This window comes from Momordica charantia (genome assembly GCF_013281855.1).
Source record: "Momordica charantia cultivar OHB3-1 chromosome 4 unlocalized genomic scaffold, Mcharantia_2.0 BLBB01000004.1, whole genome shotgun sequence".
Taxonomy (NCBI): Eukaryota; Viridiplantae; Streptophyta; class Magnoliopsida; order Cucurbitales; family Cucurbitaceae; genus Momordica; species Momordica charantia.
In genome coordinates this window covers 8,713,966-8,733,186 of record NW_028275162.1, presented here as the reverse complement: position 1 = coordinate 8,733,186, position 19,221 = coordinate 8,713,966, and the positions used below count along the sequence as shown (strand labels likewise).

Sequence of the window (19,221 nt, the reverse complement as noted above, 5' to 3'; positions counted from 1 at the left end):
GCTCGTCCAAGTGCTAACTTTGTTTTGCAGGTTTCGTAAGTGGTCTAGGAAGGTGTGGAGCAGCGGTCAATAGCTCATTCTGTACGTTCTGATCTAACACTTGTCCGAGCTTGGCAATTTCGAGCTCAAACATTTGGCGCCGTCTGTGGGGAACGACACATCTAGAAGTCAGTCTCACCCTTTGCAATCTGAGCCAATGGCCCAAACCCGCTCCCAGCAGTCACAATCTCAACTTTCACCGATCCGCTCTCCAATGAGGGATGTTGCCACTTCCCGTGCCCATCCTCGCCTCACGTACTCTCAGGTGGCCGGAACTCCTGTCATCAAGCGACGACCCCAGGCGGGCGTGGTCAAGGAAAATGGAGGTCGGCCTGCCACATCCGATCCCATAGCAACCCGAGACTTCCATCTCACCCCAGATCAGTTTCCGCCACTGCAGCCTCAGAGGAGCGGGTTGCCGCCCCATGTTCCTTGTCTCCACAGCTGGGGGAACACTGGTGCGCGCTCCGGGGCAAGTGCCGACGTGGGCGTGGACCCCATCATGGTAGCTAACGTAATCGCCGAGCTCGCAGAAGTCAAGGCACGGCTCGAAGTGGTCGAGAAGGGCAGCGAGGTGTCCGGCTCTTCCATCTCCAGAGATCCCGCTCGAGGAAAGGGGCCGATGCATTCGACCCAAAGAATGGAGTATCAGTTCCGACCTCGCAGGGGGCCCGGGCAAGAGTACCCTCGCGAAGGCCACAATGCCTGGGGACGGGTAGTGCCCCTAGAGCACAGGTACGCAGCTACGCTCAGCAGGACAACCAGGTGGAAGACCAACGCTCGAGGGTCCGACCAATTCGGACCCCTGGCATCATTCGATAGCTACAACGCCCGTCAGGGTCGAGGTGAGGGGCCACCAAGATGGCGAGAGGTGGCACCCGAAGATCGGGAGTACCAGGTCGACGGTCGGAGGGGAGCCCGGAGGTCGACGATCGAGAGAGGTCCTCCCAGGGAGATCATTCATTTTGATCCAAGGTAGACCTCCTCCGGGACCAATTTCAGAAGGAGATAGAAGATCTCAAGCGGCAGTGCAAACCTGTAGACCCACATCGGCCGGTCGAGCAAGAGGAGCCACCTTTCTCCCAAGCTATCCTGGACGCGCCCATCCCGCCGAGGTTCAAAGCCCCAGTTATGAGTTCGTATGATGGATCCGACGATCCCGTCTCGTATGTGGAAGTGTTCGAAGGCAAGATGGATTTTCTAGCTGCGAGCGACGCCATGAAGTGTCGAGCGTTCCAAATAGCCCTGGAGGGCTCAGCGAGGTTGTGGTACCGACAGCTGAAGCCTCGATCCATCGACAGTTATCAACAGCTGAGAAGATTATTCATCAACCAGTTCTCAGCTCGGCAGTTGTTGAAGCTGCCTTCCTCGCACCTCGGAACAGTGAAGCAACGGGATAATGAGTCCCTGACGGAGTACATCACTCGGTTCATGGACGAGCATGTCAAGGTGGTGAGCTGTACTGACGACATCGCCATGATGTACTTCACCACAGGTTTAAACGACAGGAATCTGACAATAGAGTTCAGAAGCCGCCCGCCGACCTCCCTAAACAAGATGCTCACCCGAGCTCGCCAGTATATTGACGGTCTAGAGCTGTGGAAGGCCAATGGAGCCAGGCGAAGCAACAGTGGTAAAGATCGGGACCAAAAGTCCCCCTCCAAAAAAGCAACACGGTGATGATCGGGCTCGTCTCGACGGGTCGATGACAACAAGAATAGAGCTCGTCGCGACGAGAGAGTCCCTTCAGACCGTCGAGGGCCGAAGTTCGACAAGTTAACTCCACTGAATGCTTCGATCGCGGAAATCTACGCGGTAGCTGAAGATACTGACTTGGAGGCGCTGTTCGCAGCCCCAGAAAAGCTTCGCCGACCTTTAGGGAAGCGTGACAAACGACTCTACTGCCGATTCCACAAGGATCACGGTAATGACACTTCTCCTTGCTTCCACTTGAAGGAACAGATCGAGGACTTGATCCGAAGAGGTTACTTGAAGAAGTACGTCGGCAGCCGAGAACGGGCTGAGCCAGAAGGATCGGCTCGGGAGGAGAAGCGAGAAAGGTCACCACCGCCCAACGAAAAGAAGATCGTCCTGCCGTTATAAACACCATTCACGGGGGTCCAAGCTGGGGGCAGTCTAGGCAGAAGAGGAAAGCCCTAGCCCTGGAAGCCGCGCACGAAGTCTGCACCTCATACCCGAAGGAGCCAGTGATGCCGATCTTGTTCGGCGAGCAGGACGGCAAAGGGGTCCATATGCCTCATAATGACACCCTAGTAATTGCCCCACAAATAGACCATGTGAAGGTCAGAAGGGTCCTCGTCGACATCGAAGCGTCGGCTAATATATTGTCTTTCTCGACCTACACGGCCCTAGGGTGGAAAGAAGACATTTGAAGCGCAGCCCAACACCTTTAGTCGGCTTCGCGGGGGAGTCAATTAGAGCGGAATGGTGCATCTCACTCTCTGTCACCGTCGGCGAAGGAGATCAGCAGGTGACCAAGGTCACGGAGTTTGTTGTAATAGACCGAAGCTCGGCGTACAACGCCATACTTGGCCGATCTCTTATTCACGATCTCAAAGCAGTTCCGTCTACTTACCATCAAGTGTTGAAGTACCCGACCTCGGCTGGAGTCGCCACAGTCTGAGAGAGTAAAAAACGTCGAGAGAGTGCTACACGGCCGTGATGAAGGGGACCAACACTTGCGCGGCAATCATGAAGCTAGAAGCAACCGCACCACCACGTGCCGACAAAGCAGAGCCCAGCCGCGGCACCCCAGCTGAGAAGCTAGAACTTATCCCCTTATTGGGGCCGGATAAGCAGGTCAGCGTCGGTAGCAGGCTGGGGGCCGAGGTGAAGAAAGAACTCATCGGTTTTCTGAAGGAGAATTCTGAAGTGTTCGCATGGTCCCATGACGACATGCCAGGCATAGACCCAAGTATAATGGTGTATAGGCTTAATGTAGACCCTAGCTATAGGCCTGTGAGGCAAAAGCGTCGGCCTGTCGACGCCGAGCGAAGTAATGTAATTTGTCAAGAAGTCGAGCAGTTGCTACGAGCTAATTTCATAAGAGAAGTTCACTACCCTGCATGGCTGTCTAATGTTGTTTTAGTTAAAAAGTCTAACGGCAAGTGGCGTGTCTGTATCGACTTTACAAGCCTCAATAAGGCGTGTCTGAAAGACAGTTTTCCCCTACCTCAGATAGATCAGCTTGTCGACGCGACGACATGGCACGAACTCCTCTCCTTCATGGATGCCTACTCCGGGTACAATCAGATTCGGATGCATGCGCCCGACCGAGAACACACCACCTTTGTTACTGATCAAGGGCTGATTGCTACAACGTCATGCCTTTCGGTCTGAAGAACGTCGGGGCAACCTACCAGCGGATGGTCAACATGATGTTCGCCAAACAGATCGGACGCAACATAGAGGTGTATGTTGACGATATGTTGGTGAAGAGCAAACAGACGAGCTCACATTTGGCCGATCTGGCAGAGGCCTTTAGCGTACTTCGGAAGTATCAGATTAAGCTCAACCCGAGCAAGTGCGCCTTTGGAGTCTCGTCAGGGAAGTTCCTCGGGTTCATGGTCCACGAACGCGGAATTGAAGCAAATCCGGACAAGATAAGAGCAGTCCTCGAGATGGAGGCACCGAGGAATATTAAATAGCTACAAAGGTTGAGTGGTCGTCTGGCAGCCTTGAACCGCTTCGTATCTCGCTCCACTAACAAGTGCCACCATTTCTTCCAAACGCTAAGGAAAAAGGGTCGGTTTGAATGGATCGACGACTGCGAAGCAGCACTTCGGCAAGTGAAGCAGTACCTCAGCTCGGCTCCGTTGTTGTCCAAGTCGCTGCCTAGCGACGTTCTCTACTTGTGCTTGGCTGTGTCGGAAAATGTAGTAAGCTCAATACTTATCAGGGAGGCAGAGGGACGGCAGAGCCCTGTTTACTACACAAGCAAATCGTTGACCGAGGTCGAGGCCCGTTACCCCTGTGTTGAGAAGCTGCTCACTACTTGATGCAAGAAGGCAAGCTCTTCAAGAGGGGGTATTCCCTACCATTGCTGCGGTGCCTCGACCCAGAGGAGGCGAGGTATGTTATACGCGAGATTCACGAAGGAGTTTGCAGAAACCACGGAGGAGCTCGGTCCATAGCTGCGAAGATCGTCCGCCAGGGCTACTATTGGCCGACGATTGAACGCGACACCAAGGAGTTAGCCAAGACATGCGACAAATGCCAGCGCTTCGCAGGCATCTTGAGACAACCCCCGAAGATGCTGACGCCGATCTCAAGCCCTTGGCCTTTCGCTCAGTGGGGGGTAGATCTGATCGGCCCACTGCCGACAGCAAAGGGGCAACTGAAGTTTGTCGTGGTAGCTGTAGATTATTTCACCAAGTGGGTAGAAGTCGAGCCTCTGGCATCCATTACCGAATAGAAGGTCGTCAGCTTCGTGTGGAAGAGCATTGTATGTCGGTTCGGTATACCAAACGCCATCATTACCGACAATGGAAAACAGTTCGATGGTGCCCAATTTAACCAGTTCTGTCAGCAGCTCGGCATACGCCACCTCAGTTCGTCTCCGGCCCACCCACAGTCAAACGAGCAAGTTGAAGACGTCAACAAGATCATCAAACGTGGTTTGAAGACGAGGCTTAAATCTCTGAAAGGTCGGTGGGCAGAAGAGCTGCCAGAAGTGTTGTGTTCCTACCGGACTACACCGCACCGATCTACTGGCGAGACGCCATATGGCCTAGCCTTCGGGTCGGAGGCCGTCATTCCAGTGGAAGGCGGCATGCCAACCCCCGAGTTGAGAATTTCGACGAACAAACCAACAGCGAGGCTTTTCTTATGAACCTCGACCTACTTGAGGAGAAAAGATCTCACTCCCAACTCAGGCTGGCAGAGTATCAGAAACATATGGCTCGCTACTACAACGCCAGAGTAAAAGTCAGAACGTTCAAGCCTGGCGACCTCGTCCTCAAAAAGGTAATGCAGCATGTCGGATCACTCGAGCCGAACTGGGAAGGTCCGTACAGAGTCTTGAAGGTACTCCGACTTGGAACGTATCTGTTATCCGACCTCAACCAAAGGCAAATCCCCCACCCATTTGCGAGTTTATTATCAGTAAGATGTGTGTAATCCGACGTGTAAAATTTCATTCATTAATGAATGCCGATCTCCAATGACTTGTGCAAATTTGACTTTATTCGATAGAGTTGTCTGTTACTACCGAGCTACGTCAAATGGGGGCCGGGGAAGACCACGTTGTATGAAGCAATGGTCAGCTCGTAGGAGCCTGGTTATCCCAAGTGCTTCCGTTGAACACACCGTCGAGCTGAACTGTTCGTCTCGTAAGTCGTTGTGTAAGAAAGAAGTTATCTAGACTTAAAAAGCTCAGATAATGAAACCAAAATTAAAAGCTGAAATCTAATTAAAATTAAAATTTCTCCAAGTGTAGGGACCTCGAAAAGAGAAACTTGTTTCGTTAAAAATAAAAGTTTGATGAAGAGCCGAGGTGTATATGCCTCGGCTCAGTACAGTAATTGGGTTCAGAAAGAGAAAAGAGAAGGAGCGACAGAAGAATGAGGCGATCTACTCTTGCGGAAGGTCGGCATGACTGTTGGTTCCTGCGTCAGCATCAGCGACCGTAGTGACCTCAGTAGCCTCGGCCTCCTTACTGTCGTCGGCAGGGCGGTCGGCCCAAATATACTCGTACTCCAGCTCGACGGCGGCAACGGCCTCCTTCGGGCAAGCGGCGTCAAGCTTGTTGACAGCATAGTAAAAGACCCTATCCGCTAGGTCGTGCGCCAGGCCATCAAACTCGAGGAATTCTTTGACTTTCTTCTCCAGGTAGGCCCAGCTGGCCAAATTCTGCTGAGCCTCATTCCAGCCCTACTCCGCAATCTCAGCTCGGCCCCGGGCGTTCTTCAGGTCAGTGCGAACTTGGGCTATCAAGGCCTTCGACCTATTGGCCTCAGCTTCCTTCTCAGCTCACGCCTGGTCAACTTCGACCTGGAGCTCAGCGATCCTCCGCTCGTAGGAGGCGTTTGTCTCCTCCTCCTTCAGGTCCCGTCCTCCGAGCTCCAGGCTCATCATCGATGCCGAAAGGCAGACGTGGTAGTGCAGCTGCAAAGGCCCGCTGCCTCATCGTACTGCTGAGCGCGAGGAATTTGGAGGCCATTCCTGAAAAGAAGACGAGGTTATTCAAAATATTGTAGACGACGAGCTAGAATAACAAGCGAGGCTTACGTTATGGGGCTTTGCGCTTCTCTGATCTTCACTATCGAGGTTTAGGTAACTTCTTGAGCTCGTCCGGTTGGTCGCGGAGGCTGAGACCGTAGGAGAAAAGGTGAGAGTTGGAAACAAGTGCTTCACCCCACAGCGCGTACTTCAATCTCCAACCTTGGGCTCGTCTGATGATCTCCCAAGACTTGTTGTTGATCCTCGAAACGGGGGATAGCAGGGCTGCAAAATAAGACTACGTCAGAAACGAAAGCACAGAAATTGAGACAAAAAACCCCTAGCTCGCACCTAAGACACTCACCTACGTCTCCGAACTCTACTGGGACATGGCAGGTCGGCTCACCCCCTCCATCCCTCAGAAGCCACTCGCCAGAGACAAGGAACCAACACTCTTTCCAATTTTTGTTAGAGGAGGGGTTCCTAATCAGCTGACGTACGTTCCGCCGAGCTGAGAGGTAGTACCGACCCTCTCCCTCGTTGGAGGCTTTGACCGTGTGGGTCGCTAAGAGTTGATCTACCGTGAACCTGTCCTCATCCTCATCCCGAAGGACCCACCAAAGAACGTAGGCGCCGAGCACGGTAGATCAACCGTTAGGAGAGAGCTGAGTTGGGGCGAGGTTGACTGCGCTAAGGAACCTCTGAATGAAAGGGTGAAGTGGAAGCCTAACCCCCCTACTAAACATCTGGGGGTACAAGGTGACGAAGCTCGGAGAAGGGTCGTCAAGAGACTCATCGACGTTGGGCACCCTAAGCTCTATGGAGTTGGGGATCGAGTAGGTTTTGCGGAGCTCGGCTAACCTACCTACTGAGCAAGTCGAGGGGGGAAGCTCAACTACTGGACCAGGGTTAGGGTTTCCCGAGGTGGAGGCTATATTGGGGTTTGCCGAGCTATCCTCGACACGAGGGTTCCCTGAGGTTGAAGCTAAGGTCAAATCCCCTAAAATGTCGTCTGAACGAGAGAAACTAGACGACCCAGATAACGAATCTCTAGATGAGCTACTCATCGTCAGACCTAAAGAACGAATCTAGAGAGCTACCTAAAGGAAGAAGGAGAGAGTACCTGACTTGGGAAACGGCCGAGGTACACAAAAACTTCGAAGTGAAAAGTGAAAAGTAAAAGATGAAAAACTTTCGCCTTTTATAGGACAGCCCGGAAGCACGAGGGCAAGATTTGTCCACGCCAGGCGGTTTCCATGGCGACATTTGAGTTCTCGAGGCAAAAACTGTTAGCTTTATGGCTTCAATCAAACCAAATATTTTGATGATCACAAACAAAGTATAAACTAACAATTTGAGTGTTTCAAAGTGTCCATAGTGTAGAGCTTGAAAAGACAAAACAAATGTCTGTCAAATCATTCAAATCGGAGTTTAAACGAAGAAGTTATGGTCAAAACAAGTTAGGAGAAAAGTTCTACGTAGCGGGTGACGTGGACAAGTGGACAAATCCTACATGGTGGGTGACATGGACAAGTGGACCGCTTAGAAGTTGACATGTGGCATCAAGAGGACATACTTATGCTGACGTGGCATCCAACAATAACAGAAGAAATTTGTAAACTACTTTGTTAAAGAAACTTCAATGTCTACTACTGTTTGCAATGCATGCGGAAAACTTGGTCATAAACTTTATGCTTGTAACTTGAAGAAAAATGGTGCATTAAATGAAAAGAGATGGATTCCTAAATTTTTGTTTACTAACCCTCAAGGACCCAAACAAGCTTGGGTACCTAAAGTTACATCTTGAGTATCATCTTTCTTCTAGGTATGTTTGAGATCAATAAAGAACAAGTGGTACTTGGATAGTGGATGTTCAAAGCACATGACCGGAGACCACACAAAATTCACGCACCTAGAAATGAAAGATGGAGGATACGTTACCTTTGGCGATAATAAAAGAGGTAAAATCATTGGCAAAGGTAACATAGGTAATGGTTCAAAATTTATGATTGAGAATGTGTTGCTTGTTGATGGCTTAAAACATGATCTTTTAAGTATTAGTCAATTATGTGATAAAGGTTATAAAGTAGTATTTAATGATAAAAATTGCATAATTGAAAATGCTTGTGATGGACAAAAGTTGTTTGTAGGAAATAGAGATAAAAATGTTTATACTATTGAATTGAATGACTGCCCCGTTGTTAATAAATGTTTGTCTGCTATGCATGATGATTCTTGGTTGTGGCATAGAAGATTAGGTCATGTTAGCATGTATCTGATTTCAAATATTTCCAAGAAATCCCTTGTTCGAGGTCTTCCAAAATTAAATTTTGAAAAAGACAAAGTTTGTGATGCATGTCAAAAGGGTAAACAAACTAAGTCATCCTATAAAGCAAAGAAAATGGTTTCTACTTCTAGGCCTTTGCAATTATTACATATGGATCTATTCGGACCTACTAGAGTTGCAAGTCTAAGTGGAAAACATTATGCTTTTGTTATAGTTGATGATTTTTCAAGGTTTACATGGGTTTTATTTTTATCTCATAAGGATGAGGCCATAAAAGCATTTATTAGTTTTTCAAAGAAAATTCAAAATGAAAAAGGTTTTATGATTTCAAAAATTAGAAGTGATCATGGAGGAGAATTTGACAATGTAGCTTTTGAAAAATTTTGTGATGAAAATGGTTTTTCTCATGATTTTTCTTCTCGAAGAACACCACAACAAAATGGTGTTGTAGAAAGGAAAAATCGCTCTTTGCAAGAATTAGCTACTTCTTTGTTAAATGAGTATAATTTACCAAAATATTTTTGGGCTGAAGCTGTTAATACTGCCTCTTATGTGATGAACCGTGTTTTAATAAGGCCAATTTTGAATAAAACCCCTTATGAGCTTTTTAATGATAAAATTCCTAATATCAGTTATTTCAAAGTTTTTGGTTGCAAATGTTTTATTTTAAAAAATAAAGAGAAACATGGAAAGTTTGAGTCAAAAACTGATATTGACATATTTTTAGGATATTCAGCATGTAGTAAAGCATATAGAGTTTTTAATAAAAGAACCTTTGTAGTTGAAGAGTCAATGGATGTTGTTTTTGATGAATCTCATATTACTGCTAATCAAGTTCCAGCTAGTGATGAGTTAGAAATGCCTTTTGAGAATTTGAACTTTAAAGATAATAACTCGGAAGTTGTAGTAAATGAGACTCAACAAGTGCCAGAGGAAACCCTTCCTAAGGATTGGAGTTTCTCAATTCACCATCCGTAGGAGTTAATTATAGGTGATGTATCCCAAGGGGTAAGAACTCGATCTTCTTTAAATGCATTAAATAATGTTGCTTCTGTATCTCAAATTGAACCAAAGTCTTTTAAAGAAGCCGAAGTTGATGAATTCTGGTTAATTGCTATGCAAGATGAGTTAAATCAGTTTGAAAGAAACAATGTTTGGGAATTAGTCCCACGTCCTAATGATCATCCTGTTATTGGTACTAAATGGGTATTTAGAAATAAAATGGATGAGTCTGGTAATATTGTTAGAAATAAAGCTAGGTTAGTTGCACAAGGATATAGTCAGGAAGAAGGAATAGATTATGAGGAAACTTTTGCTCCTGTTGCTAGACTTGAATCAATTAGAATGTTGCTTGCATTTGCATCTCATAAGAACTTTACTTTATTTCAAATGGATGTTAAAAGTGTTTTCTTAAATGGTTTTATAATGGAAGAAGTATTTGTTGAACAACCTCCTGGTTTTGAAAGTGTTGAAAATCCAAATCATGTTTATAAATTAAAGAAAGCTCTTTATGGTCTTAAACAAGCTCCTAGAGCTTGGTATGACCGTTTGAGTAAATTTTTGCTTGAACAAGGTTTTAAAATGGGACTTATTGAATGATTTGATAGACAAATCAATCAATCAAACCAAATATTTTGGACAAGTGGACCGCTTAGAAGTTGACATGTGGCATCAAGAGGACATACTTATGCTGACGTGGCATCCAACAATCGAACAAATGAGAAGATGACATGTGGCGCTTTCAATCTCCACAAATCAATTTCCACCAATTTCTCTCAATCTCCTCGATCACTCTCAATCTCCTCAATCACTCACAATCTCAATGATTTCTCAATCTCCACCAATTTCTTTTAATCACCATAACTATGTTTTCATTTCATTTCCTTACCTCACATCTTAATCTATACCATTCATCATTTGTTGCCCTAAATCCAATGGCCAAAATTCATCATAGAAACTCTATTTAAAGCCACCAAATTCCATCATTCTATACACCAACTATCAAATCAAAATCATTTGTTTTCAAATTCTCCTCTCAACTTTTGCAAAATCTTCATTCTCTCCTACACATAACTTGCTCAATTTTTTTGTGAGAGATTCATTAGAGTGTGGCTTTTTAGCCATTACTTTGGTGCAAAATTTGTATAATCTACTTTGTTTTTTAATTCTATATTTTCAAATTGGGTTTTGTATTAAGGTGTGGGTGCACCTTGGGTTGTGAGAAAAGTAAATTGGTTGGATCCTGAACCAGTAAAAAGGATTTTGGGTTTCTCTTTAGCCTAGGACAAAAAGAGGGTCGATCGATTTGGTTCTCACCCATTAAGAGAGCCACTGCAGTAAAATACCCAAGAAGGAGTCTTGGGGAGTAGAGTAGGAATTTCCGAACCACTATAAAATTTATCGGTGTCACCACTCTCTTCTCTTTTCTCTTTTAAATTCAGTATTTATCTACTTTGAATCTTGGTAGATTGCATATAGGTTTACTTAAATATGTTGTTCAATGTTTCCTCTTCTTGTTAATCTTCTTTTATTAGATGCATAATTGTTCATTACTTTAAATTTATTTTTAATTTTCAAAAAGTGGTAAGCAACCCTATTCACCCCCCTCTAGTGTTGCCATTCGATCCTACAAAACTAGGGCTGACGACATCCGTGACGTCACACGCGAACACGTGGATTCGACCCATCTCCTGTTAACTTGGAGTCCTTCGCCGAGCCGACCTCTGCCCCGCCGAAGTGGGGGCCAATATTGGATACGAATCCTGGCTTGCCACGTGTCATGTTCGAAGAGGCGAATTAAATCAACACGCACACAAAATATAATAATTGACTCCAAAACACTTAGGTCGGTAGACGGAGAATGAGCTAGGACACCGAGCCGACCTATGATAAAGTCCGTAACGCGGTCTCTTTCGAACCCGACAACACGCCGCGTTTTTAGGGTGTGTCAAAATTCCTGTTGTTGGATCGGTATGACAACCCTAGAGGGGGGGTGAATAGGGTTTAATTAAACTTTATAAATTTTTTACTACGATGGGCCCAAATTTAAACAAATAAATAAAATTTTTTAGGAACAATTAATTTTATCACAAATTAAACAATAAATTAGAAATACAAACACCCTAATTAATTTCACCACCCAAATAATTTAAATATAAACATTGAGCATAAATATGAATAACAAATTCGAACAATTAATTTTATGCAATTTGTAATAAAGAAAATTAATTGCAAAAATTAAATAGAGTAGGGTTAGAGAAAATGACACCGAAAATTTTATAGTGGTTCGGCAACAACCGGCCTACTCCACTCCCCAAGCGCCTCTTGGGTATTCGATTAAGAAACTTTGACTCTTTCCACGGTAGTAGTCAAACCGGAATAAAACCTTCTTTTTCCTGGAGCAAGAAGAAACTTGATCCTTTCCACGGTTCAGGATCAAACCGTTACAAATGCTCTTTTTAGGGCTTAAGAGCAACCCTTACAAAGGATATGAAATTTGAGAACGAACTTACAAACTCTCTCAAAGAGTGGGTATACAAATATTTTGCTCACAAATTTGTAAGAAAAAAATTCTTACAAATAAAAGCCCTCAAATTGGATAAAAGAAATAAAATTGGAAGCTCAAATATCTCTCAAATAAAAAATCTCCCTAAAAAATATAGAACAAAAATTGAAGCTTTGAAGAGAGATTAACAATATAGAAATTTGGAGTGAAAATTGGGAGAGAATGAGTTATATGAAATGTTGAAGGAGGTGGGGTTTAAATAGGTGAGGAAAAGTTGAAAATAAATTTGAAATCGAAATTGAATTTGGGCCATTAAATCTTTAATGATTGAAAATCAAAGGTTGATATTTAATTGAATAAAATAATAATTGATTTTGAAAATATAATATAATAAAATAATAATAATAAATTTCTCTCTAACGGCTCCAGCGCCATTTCTTTTTCTTTCTTTTTTTTTCTTTCTTTTCCTGTCAGCTCCTGCCGGTTTTTTTTTCTCTCTCTTCAAACGGCTCTTTCTCTTTCTCCCTTTTTTTTAATTTCATTTCATTTCATTTCTTTTTCCTCGTTTCTTTTTCTTTTCCATTTTTTTATAAACTAAAACAAGTTTCAGTAAATACATCTCGCCACGTGTCGTTATTTCATCGGTCCACTTAATTGATTTAGTCGCCACGTCATCCTCTTGATATGTTTCCTTTTAACTTCTTTCGATCATAATTTCTTCGTTTGAGCTCCGATTTTGGTAATTCAAAATTCGTTGAAATCATCGTATCGAGTTCTACGCTGTGGACACTTTAAAACACTAAAATTATCAATAAACAAAATATGTATTATCAGTAAATCATATAATATTATTGAAGCTCATAATAAATTTATGTTTTATAACAATAATTCTTACACACCAAAAACAATTAATAGTAAGTGTGTTTGTTATCATCAAAATATTAATTAATTAAATTAATTAACCGAGATTAAGGGCCAAAAAGCCAACATTCTCCCCCTTTTTTATGATGACAAACCACTCAAGAAAAATGTAATCAAAGTGGCGTGTGAGATGACATGAAGCACAATCAAGATAAACATAAATTTAATTGTAACACAATTTCTCACAAGGTTATTCATTTTTCTTAATACCTCTCCCCCTTTTGGAATCAATCAAAAAGGAATAAGTAAGAAAAATAAACAAAGAAACATGGAAGCTCCCTTTTTTTAAGCAATTTAACACTCCCTTTTGTAAGGGACAAAAAAGAGATTTAGCACAAGTTTTTGTAAAACTCCCCCTATCAAGATGCCTTCTAAAAATTAACAAGAAAAATCAAGAAGCATCACTTATAAGAAAATAATTCTAAAACAAATTTTAATTCGATGAATACTTACTCCCTTAAATAGATAAACAATAGCATAAGAGGGGTAAAGTTTCAACATACCTCAATAAGCTTTAACGTCAACACATTTAGCCTTTAATCTTTGTCAAGCTTAGTAGAGGTGCTTATGAGAGTTTTTGTAATATTAGATTAATTGACTTTAAACAATTTTAGCAAATTCTCCCAGCATACTCAATGTCAACATCACTATGTATACTCTTTAAAAAACACATTAACAATAAAAAACAATATGTAGAAACAATTTCATCAAATTCACAAGTATTATAACTCCCCCTAAAGATATGCATTCTCCTCTTAAAAAGACATATCAATAAATATCAAAGACATAAAGGGATATAATAAAAAATTATCTCAACAATTTGTACAAGATGGATATATTAAAACAAATAATGATATATCAATCTATCTTAGACAAATTATCAAAATATTCCACAAAATTTCCATTCAAGAAAATATGACATAAGACAAGTATAATTCCAAGAGAGCAATTTTAATTCTTATGATTAAGCGCAATAAATCACATACATGAAAGATACTCTCAATTGAACTCATCAATTTATCTAAAAAAGTTTAACATCAAGAATTAAAACACCATCAATATGCCAAAAATAAAATCAGGATACCAAAAATATCAAATGCTAAACAAAACAATTTATAAAGAACAATCAACATTGATATCAATTAACAACAAAACAATATCGTCATTTATACCACTTAAAAAGTATTGCAAATTAAATATAGGCAAACACTGATACCAATTGTTTTTTATCATAGGTATACTCCGATTTATGTCACAAAAAAATTACAAATTAAATATAGGCAAATGACATCATAAAAATATTAATTTGACTACAAAAGAATTTAATCAAAGATAGACAATGCAAAAATCACAAAAATCAATTGAACACTTTTGAGCAACATGTTAACGGAATACTAAAATATAAACTGATTCTTAACTACTCCCCCTATGACAAACAATTCAACCACTCTTTTCAAACAAAATTTCAAAACAAACAATTTTCAATAATGAACAAAAATTTTGAAATTAATTTTCATAGAGAGCACATAGTTTATGGCCAAAAAGCATCTAAACAAATTCTTTAAAGAGAGTAAACAATAACCATCACCTATCAAAAACAATATTTCACAACACAAAATTTCAACCATCCATAACAATATTTTTCAAGACAAAATATCCTCAATATTTTTCAAGAAAGCACAAGGATAACAAGCAACTAATGGACCAAAAATTAAAGACTTTAAGTTTATCAAAGAATCAAGCAATTTGGATAAATCTTAACATCAAAATTTCAATATTTTGATAAATCATAAATTAACTTTGATAAATATTAAAAACCAATATTCGAATATCATGTAAAAGATGTCAAAATAGATATTCAATCATTTCTCCAAGACATATAATCCAATATTCAAGCAATATAGACAAATGTCAAAATACTACTCAATATCTTCAGTATGATGCAAAATTGATATTCAATAATTTCTCAATGACATATAACAATCCAATATTTCAAATAATTAGCAACAAACATTATCGATAAGTCTCAAAATAATTTACCACAATGAGAATTAATCCACTAATTCATAAATAATCGATCAATAGACATAAGTGCCAAACATATTCTCAATTTAGTCAAAGGCATTTTATTTGATAAACGATAAAGTTCAAGAGACAAATTCAAACTTTTCTAACCCATCAAGAATATATAATTATTCCATAAATTATATCAATAGCATAATAATCTAAAAAAATAAAGGTTACCACATAGGCAATTTTCCTTTGTTAGGTTCAAGCAAGCCATGACGTTGCTCATTTGAAAATTTGAAATTTATTTTCAATTTGAAGTCTCAAGCAACCCTTTGCTTCTTGAAACATACCTACAAAAATAAAACTCAACCAAAAGATTTTGGTATCCATTTCTTGGGTCTCTCATTGTTAGGAAGCATAGATTTTGGAACCCATTTCAAATTAGTTCCAACATTATTTGTATTTAATTTTGGCAAATAACATGTATGAAATTTATGACCAATTTTGCCACAAGAATAACAAACAACATTAGGCAAGAATTTCTTTTTAACAAAATGATTTGGCACAATAGTTTTCTTATAGAAATTCTTCCTTGGATTATTTTTCAATTTAAAGTAATTAGGCCTAGTATGACCTTTAACTCCACAAAAATGACATGTAGGCACAAATTTGTCATTATGCATATAATTTGATTTTCCATGAACATGCTTAGACACAAGTTTAGCACTATGTATATAATTAGTTCTAACATAAGCATGTTTAGGTACAAATTTTGATTCTACATGCATATTTGTCTTTCCATGCTTAGGCATAAATTTAGAACTTGAATTTGCATTTGAAGCTCTAGATTTAGACAAGTGACAAGAATAAGCTTTATGTCCATACTTGCCACATGAGGAACAAACAACATTATACAATGATTTATTTCTTTCAACAAATTTGTGCACTCTACTTTTCTTTGGGAAATTTTCTTTTAGAGCATTGTGAGACTTTGCTATTTGAGAAACTTTTCTTCTAGAAGAAGTAGTTCGTGCATATTTCAATTTACAACACTTGGGTCTAATATGCCCTTCAATACCACAATGATGACATATAGGCACAAAACCAGATTTAGCATTTTTAGAAACAACATTAGGCATATTAAGCTTAGGCACAATAGGTGATGCTTTAACAAAGATAGTTTTAGAACTTGAAGGAGTAGAACATTCATCTATATAGCCTAAACCTCTCTTATCACCAAAAGGTTTGCGTACTTCAATTATTCTATCTAATCTTTGACTACCTATTGTCAACTTCTTAATAGACTCTTTTGCAATTTCAAGTTCTTTAATTGCAAGCATTTCTTTTTCCTTAAGCACATGCAAAAGATCATTTTTCTCATGACTATCAGATTCAAGAAATTTAATTTTATCAATAAAAGAAATTTTCTCTTTTTCTAAAGATATATTGCTAGTTTCTAAAATAACAATTTCACTTTCCAAACTAGTAATTTTATCTTTTAACTCCAAAGAAGAAGATTCAATTTTCTCATTTTTGTTTCTCAAATCATTTAAATCCAATTTTAATTCACATGCTAAAGATTTGAGATCCTCATTTTCCTTTTCAAGAAATTTAATCCTATCATTCAAGATATTTTTCCCATTATAATAATCATCAATATTTTCATGCAACAACATATCATTAGTAGCTCTATTTTTCAAACAAGAATTTTCATCTATCAAAGATTTATTCTCTATGGATAATGTCTTATACTTCTTTGATAGTTTAACATATTTAGAACTAACTTTTTCTAAATCACATTGCATGCTTTCAAATACATCAAACAATTCATCATATGAAGGAGGTTTATGAATTACCTCATTGTCATCACTTTCAAGATCGCTCCCATTGTCTGAATGAGCCATCAAACACAAGGAGGATCGATCATATTTTTCTTTTTCCACTTCATGGAATTTTTCTTGATTTTGAGAATTATAATTCTCCTTCACATCAAATAAATCATTAGTAGTACAAGGAGAATTTTCAACACTATACATATTATCAAGAAAATTCCAAATATCATATGCATATGTAAAATGTAAAATTTTATCACATATTTTCTATCTAAAGCACAACATATGATATTTATGCTTTTGGCATTAAAAGAAAGCATTTCATCACTTAATTTTAATTTAGATACATCATTTTCACAAACATACAAAATATCAAAATCAATAGACAACAAGAATGTTTTCATACGATGTCTCCAAAGATCATATTTTTTACCATCAAATAATGGAGGTTTATCAATACAATAACTTTCAAGAAAATCTAAAGTTGTCATAGCCCTAGCAATTAAGCTTTTCAAATAATTTTTCAAAAATTAAGAAGATACTTAGTATCAAGATAAAATTTGAAAAATAATTTTTGTAGAAGAGCGAAACCGTGCTCTGATACCAATTGTTGGATCGGTATGACAACCCTAGATTATAAACCAATTGTTCGATCGGTGAATAGGGTTTAATTAAACTTTATAAACTTTTTACTACGGTGGGCCCAAATTTAAACAAATAAGTAAACTTTTTTAGGAACAATTAATTTTATCACAAATTAAACAATAAATTAGAAATACAAACACCCTAATTAATTTCACCACCCAAATAATTCAAATATAAACATTGAGCATAAATATGAATAACAAATTCGAACAATTAATTTTATGCAATTTGTAATAAAGAAAATTAATTGCAAAAATTAAATAGAGTAGGGTTAGAGAAAATGACACCGGAAATTTTATAGTGGTTCGGCAACAACCGGCCTACTCCACTCCCCAAGCACCTCTTGGATATTCGATTAAAAAACTTTGACTCTTTCCACGGTAGGAGTCAAACCGGTATAAAACCTTCTTTTTCCGGAAGCAAGAAGAAACCCGATCCTTTCCACGGTTCAGGATCAAACCATTACAAATGCTCTTTTTAGGGCTTAAGAGCAACCCTTACAAAGGATATGAAATTTGAGAACGAACTTACAAACTCTCTCAAAGAGTGGGTATACAAATATTTGCTCACAAATTTGTAAGAAAAAAATTCTTACAAATAAAAGCCCTCAAATTGGCTAAAAGAAATAAAATTGGAAGCTCAAATATCTCTCAAATAAAAAATCTCCCTCAAGAATATAGAACAAAAATTGAAGCTTTGAAGAGAGATTAACAATATAGAAATTTGGAGAGAAAATTGGGAGAGAATGAGTTGTATGAAATGTTGAAGGAGGTGGGGTTTAAATAGGTGAGGAAAAGTTGAAAATAAATTTGAAATCGAAATTGAATTTGGGCCATTAGATCTTTAATGATTGAAAATCAAAGGTTGAGATTTAATTGAATAAAATAATAATTGATTTTAAAAAAATATAATATAATAAAATAATAATAATAAATATTTTTCTTTTCTTCTCCCTAGCGGCTCCAATGCCATTTCTTTTTCTTTTTCTTTTTTTTTCTTTCTTTTCCTGTCAGCTCCTGCCAGTTTTTATTTTTTTTTTATTTTTTTTCTCTCTCTTCAAACGGCTCTTTCTCTTTTTTTTTTTAATTCCATTTCATTTCTTTTTCCTCGTTTCTTTTTCTTTTCCATTTTTTTATAAACTAAAACAAATTTCAGTAAATACATCTCGTCACGTGTCGCTATTTCATCGGTCCACTTAATTGATTTAGTCGCCACGTCATCCTCTCGATATTTTTCCTTTTAACTTCTTTCGATCATAATTTCTTCGTTTGAGCTCCGATTTTGGTAATTCAAAATTCGTTGAAATCATCGTATCGAGCTCTACGCTGTGGACACTTTAAAACACTAAAATTATCAATAAACAAAATATATATTATCAGTAAATCATATAATATTATTGAAGCTCATAATAAATTTATGTTTTATAACAATAATTCTTACACACCAAAAACAATTAATACTAAGTGTGTTTGTTATCATCAAAACATTAATTAATTAAATTAATTAACTGAGATTAAGGGCCAAAAAGCAAAGACCTGTCGTGTCCAGTTTCTATAAATAGAAACTCTTACCTTAAATGCAAGGTACGGAATCGTATATAAACTCGGCGAGTTAGCTCGGACTAGAACTAACTTGCTCGTCGGAGTGTAACTTTGTTTTACAGGTTTCGTATGTGGGCTAGGAAGGTGTGGAACAGCGATCAATAGCTCATTCCGTACGTTCCGAACTAACACTTGTCCGAGCTTGGCAATTTCGAGCTCAAACACACCTTTTTATAATTATAAAAAAAACCAAGTTAAATT

The 19,221-nt window shown here is 39.3% G+C and overlaps 1 protein-coding gene across 1 annotated transcript; it reads left to right on the top strand.

Moving 5' to 3' along the window:
- Positions 1 to 1,170: 1,170 nt before the first annotated feature.
- LOC148211734 (uncharacterized) lies at positions 1,171 to 2,142 on the top strand. The gene is made up of 2 exons (XM_088122904.1): positions 1,171 to 1,672; positions 1,859 to 2,142. Exons 1-2 carry the CDS (start codon positions 1,171 to 1,173, stop codon positions 2,140 to 2,142), a joined length of 786 nt encoding a protein of 261 aa, XP_087979030.1.
- Positions 2,143 to 19,221: the final 17,079 nt, after the last annotated feature.

Excerpts from the sequence above, each read along its gene's own strand:
- LOC148211734 (XM_088122904.1), top strand. The coding sequence starts at position 1,171 with ATGAGTTCGTATGATGGATCCGACGATCCCGTCTCGTATGTGGAAGTG. Across the intron at positions 1,673-1,858 it reads AGCCAGGCGAAGCAACAGTG|CTGAAGATACTGACTTGGAG; the intron begins GTAAAGATCGGG and ends TCTACGCGGTAG.